Source organism: Octopus bimaculoides, chromosome 16 (genome assembly GCF_001194135.2).
Source record: "Octopus bimaculoides isolate UCB-OBI-ISO-001 chromosome 16, ASM119413v2, whole genome shotgun sequence".
Taxonomy (NCBI): domain Eukaryota; kingdom Metazoa; phylum Mollusca; class Cephalopoda; order Octopoda; family Octopodidae; genus Octopus; species Octopus bimaculoides.
Window position 1 is genome coordinate 38,087,762 of NC_068996.1, and position 5,616 is coordinate 38,093,377.

Sequence of the window (5,616 nt, forward strand, 5' to 3'; positions counted from 1 at the left end):
AATAGAATGAAAGACGGAGGAAGAAAATCGCCAACAATTCACACGTGGTTATATTTTGAAACGTATCTGTATATATATGTATGTATATGTGTATGTATATATATTTATATATATCCGTCCTTGTTTTCATATACATTCACTGCTTTCTTCCAAGGAATCTAATGCTCTTAGCTTAGTTTTTTCTTGGGGCTGGCCAGATTGGAATTTATCATATTATATTTAATCCTTTAATTATAGTCATTTAAGCCCAACATGAGAAATATATTTTATGAATAAAAGTATTAATATTAATATGAATACAATTGAATTCAGAATATTAAAGTATTCATGCTCTGTGACAAATCTGTTTGACATGGAATTTCAGTTTGTATGGATAGTCTTTTTCAAGATAAACCACCTGGTGTGGCTTTCCAGTAAGAAGTTTGCTTCCCAACAACACAGCTCCGGTTTCAGTCCCACTGTGTGGCATCATGGGTAAATGTTTTCTGCTATAGCCTCAGACCAACCAAAAGCTTTATGAGTGGATTTTGTAGGTGGAAACTTCAAGAACCCTGTTGTATGTATATATATTTATATGTATGTATGCATGTGTATATGAGTATGTGTGTGCATGTGTGTGTGTGTGTGTGTGTGTGTGTGTGTTTTGTGTCTGTGCTTGTCCTCCACTGCCACTTGACAATCAGTGTTGAAGCATTTAAATTTCCCCATAACTTAGTGGTTTGGCAAAAGAGACCAATAGAGTAAGTACCAAAATTTTGAAAAAAGGAATACTGGTGTCGATTCATTTAACTAAAAATTCTTCAAGGCGGTGCCCCAGTGTGGCCACAGTTTAATGATTGAAATAAGTATAAGATAAAAGATATACATATTGTTAGCTGGTATTCGTAGAACTTTCTGAGTATCTAATTTGGAATTTTATTCCCCTTTACATGGAAAATAGATATTAAATGTTGATGATGTGTGTATGTACATATGTATATATTTACATACACACACGTATATATAAATATATAATATAATATAACAAAAGGTAAAAGGGATTAACAAATCTAGGCAGATATCTAGAAAGCACTTAGTGTTAAGCACACTTGGTTAACTCTATCAAACAATCAGATACCAATAATCTCAAATAGAATTAACATCCAGTATAATTCCTCAAGTATGGTAAGTAAATCCAAGTAGCGCTTAGAAGAATTTCAAGAAACCTAAGAATGGAGAAAATCACGTCTATAATTGATGATTATACCATACATTACCAACAATTGTTTCTATTGTGGCAGCATATTTAGGTACAGAAAAAGTGCAAATATCAGTCAAATGAATATATGTGAAGCTTTATGCTAACACAGTCTTATCAAAGTAATCTAAAACAGGTTAAATTGAAAGTGAACTGAAATAATATCTATAATACAATGACTGCATACAAAAAAAAAATGTTAAGAAGAAATATAATATTCTAAGAAAAGCCTTTAGTTTAATATGTAAACTTATGATAATATCAGTAGATAATGAAAGAATAAAAAATAGATGTAGAAATTCTGTCGTAACCATTAATTATCAAGCTATTTATGTATGCTAAAAGTATAGTCTGAAAAATATGCTTATTAGATTACAGGAAAAGCTATTATAATTAAAGTGTTTACCATTGAAATATTTAAATGTTTTTCTATATCTATGGGAACATTTCAACATAAGACTGGTTCTACAATTTAATAATTTTAATTTTGAAGTAATTACATAATACATTTCTTCTAGGCAAAGACCTCATTTAAAATTATAAGTATTGTATGATGGAGCATAACTAATAATGGACCACTTTATATTGCAGTAAATATTCTTGCAGTTAATATTCTTGAATTACATTTCCTCTAAAAACTTAAATGAAGAAGAATAGCTATATAATCTAGATTTCTTAATGTCTCAGAAGAATCAATGTAATAATACATACAATCCCCTGCAATTACCATACATTTATATACTATATTTTTCCTTAAACACTGATTATCTAAAGGTCACATAGGTTTGTTTTTGATATTACAAAGATGTTTATTCATTTGCTTGTAGCATTCATGGTTGAAAGAGTTAGTACTAATTCTACTCTTAGAATTAGGTGTTAAACCAAGATTATTAGTAATATTATAATCAATATTATTACGAAGTGTTAAAAGGCTGGCAGAGTTGTTAGCATGCTGGATGAAATGCTTAGTGGTATTTCACCCATCATTACGTTTTGAGTTCAAATTCTGCCAAAGTCGACTTTGCCTTTCATCCTTTCGGAGTTGATAAAATTAGTACCAGTTGAACACTGGGGTCGGTGTAATCAACTTATCTCTACCTCCCACAAGCTGCCCTTGTGGCAAAAATTTGAAATAATTATTACTAAGTGTTATCTTAAAGGTATTGTCAATTTCACTGTTGCGATTACCTTCACCTAAATTATCAAAACTAGATCAGGAAAATTAGTAGTAGAGTTTATCTCATAATTGACTGAGTTTTGAGTTGAGATACTAATTTTTGTTAAGTGCTGCCATAGTTTCACCCAAAGTTCTGGTGGATGAGTAGGAAAATTTTATTTTATGGCATTTAAATAATTTCCCTGACTTACTTGAAGATGGCACATATTTAGAGCTGCAAAGAATTTCTGACAAATATTAGTAGTTATGTAAGATGTGAATGGTGCATTAGGCCAGTTAATATTCTTTGATTTATCCTTTCTATTATTTATCTTTTATCTTTTATTTGTTTCAGTCATTAGACTGCAGCCATGATGCAGCACCACCTTGAAGAAATTTTAGCTGAATGAATCAACCCCAATACTTTTTTTAAGCCTGGTATTTATCCTATCAGTCTCTTTGCAGAATTGCTAAGTTACAAGGATGTAAAACCATCAACGCTAACTGTCAAGCTGTGGTGGGGACAAACACACACACACACACACTTACATAACTATATATGGCAGGCTTTTTTAGTTTCTGTGCCAAATCTGCTCACAAGGCTTTGGTCAGCCTGTGGCTATAGTAGAAAACATTTGCCCAAGGTACCACACAATAGAACCATGCAGTTGGGAAGCAAGCTTCTTACAACACAGCTATGCCTACACCTATTTACATAGACTTTTTTTGTAATATTAACATTATCAACATATTTATAACTCTTAATTCCAGTTCAAAAATTAGATGCTCTCCTATCATAATTCTTATGCTTAAACCTATTCTTATCTATAGACTCATTGTTATTATTATTATTAATGTTTATACCAAACATACTTTTAGTATTGATGATTCTTCAGATGTGCTGACCAAAAGCATACAGCCCTTTTAGCACTGAGGGTACATAGACACTAGGTTGACTTGATGGTATGAAATTTATAGATTTTTAAAAATTACTGCCAAAGAAGAAACAAGGATTTATTCCCCGTGGATTGTCATTAGCTATAAGTGAACTGTGTATTGTTATCTAGTTCAATAAAGAACACAATCATGTTGCACAAAGAGTTTTGTGCTTATACAGATAGCATCTGAAAACCTTACTTCTCAAATTCAGGAGAGCACCAAGATTGTGTGAGTTTTATAAACTGGTCCTTTGTCAAGTTGTTTGCATCTCCTATTTCCATAAAAGTACAGCCTTGATCTCTTTATCAACCTTCAGTTGATGTTATATGATGTAGCTAAAGTTATGATAATATGGATTTGGGATTATTCAGTCTGGCCTTGAAGTGGCATTTTGTTCCTTTGATATATTACTGTACATACTTCATCCCTATGGTGTTGGTCAGCACTATCTATGCTTTGTAGACTACAGCTTCTGTACTTCACTGACTGTTCACTGAACCTTCACTGTACACCCTATAAGAGCTCCTACCTCTACCCCCAGTTTAGGAGTATTAACTAATTTTTTGATGTTAGGTGTGCAGCTGAACATGTCCGTTAAATTTTACTATGTCTATGGTTTTGTGTAAAATGGTTATCTACTAATAATCTAAGGAAGGCCTACCCATGCAGATTTTTCCGTTGAGAGAGGGAGAGTAAAGCAGATGTTTGCAGCAGTACTTTCTCCTGTTGGTGCTAGATCTAGGCATACAAGTAATGTGGTCTTTAGATCCATTGGTTGCTAAAGCTTTGTTATAGTATCAAAGACGTCTTTATTGGAGGATAGGTTGGAGATTTTCCCACTCACACACTTTACAAAGTTTTTAGACATTATAAGTGGGTAGTAGAAAACTGTTGAGGTACAATAGCTTCTCGTTTGTTTTGTCAAAAGGCTTGCACAAATCTCTGCCTAAATCAGGTGTTACACATAAGAAATTAAAAGTGGTTATTGTGTGTGTGTGTGAGAATATGAATGTGGTGAATGTGGTGTTTTTGTATTCTGTGTTGACATTATGACCAGTTACTCTGCGGAACATATAAATCTTTCTTGAAAAACAGGTGAGGGTTGGTAACAGAAAGGGCATCAGGCCATAAAATCCTACCTCAAAATCAATTCCTATCCAAGCCATGCTAGCATGGAAAAATAGACGTTAAGTGAATGCTGATGTATATGTGATGTATATTCGTATGTATAATGTAAATATACTGAGAGAGAGAGAGAGAAAGAGAGAGAGAGAGAGAGAGAGAGAGAGAGAGAGAGAGAGAGAGAGAGAGAGAGAGAGAGAGAGAGAGAGAGAAAAGTGGGCACATTTTAGTTCTGCTAGTGCCACTCTGTGGTTTGACTGCTTCTACTGCATTGCACAAAATATCAAAATACACAGCAGAAATCTCATCGTTTTAAATGTTAAGAATTTTTGACGTTACTGCGTCTTTAGTTACTCACAGCAACTCTTTTCTGCTATCATCTACACACACCCCTCGCCTGTTTCCAATTGTCAGACGCGTTTTCACAGAAGATTGGAAACAGACGATATCGCTTGTATGAAGGTGACTGTCTTTTACAGCTATTGCGTAAATACATACTAGTACATATTATATACATACACATATATGCATGCATAAATACATATATGTACATAGTGAAATGAAAAGAGATTGACGTATCTACGAAAACAATTGACATAATACGTAGCGTTCATAGATACAGGAAAGAATTTCAATTAACCGTTATTTTAATTTTTTTTTTTTCTACAAATTATATTTCGAAATCGCTTTCGAAAGAGGTAGAATGCGATAACTAAAGATGCAAATTACATTACAAACTTTTCTTCATGTCTCAATTTTCTTTCATCCTCTTAACTTCCCCACTCTCTATTCAGTCTTTCTTTTATACGCGTTACATACTCTGCCTTTCACTTCTAATCTTCGTACTTTCTGTCTTTTTCCAAGTCCTGTCACCCACATTCCGCTCGCCACGCTCTATCACTCTCCTTAAACTACTTTTTGATCTCCTTTTCCCTGTACGCCCTTGTCAATTACCTTCTAGTTACATTCGTCTATCGCTTTCATACGGCACTCTCTTTTCGTTTTTCAATCCCACTGTTCGAAAGTTAGAATAAACAAATATATATAGATATATACTAATACGTGGCGTATTATTACATTAATATTATTATATTTACAGTTTCGTATTTTACGTAATAAATAATTAAATGAATGATTATTGTATATTATATATATATATATA

At 32.9% G+C, this 5,616-nt stretch overlaps 1 protein-coding gene across 2 annotated transcripts in view; it reads left to right on the plus strand.

The window, feature by feature from the left end:
- Nucleotides 1-4,875: 4,875 nt before the first annotated feature.
- The window catches only part of LOC106869513 (adaptin ear-binding coat-associated protein 1), a 39,763-nt gene continuing 39,022 nt past the window's right edge, over nt 4,876-5,616 (plus strand). Inside the window, exon 1 of one of the 2 annotated variants that reach the window (XM_014915279.2) lies at nt 4,876-4,940. In XM_014915279.2, coding sequence (XP_014770765.1) covers nt 4,911-4,940 — 30 coding nt within the window. In that variant the 5' untranslated portion in view covers nt 4,876-4,910. The remainder of the gene's footprint in view (nt 4,941-5,616) is intronic. The other variant, XM_014915280.2, reaches the window with a different exon arrangement.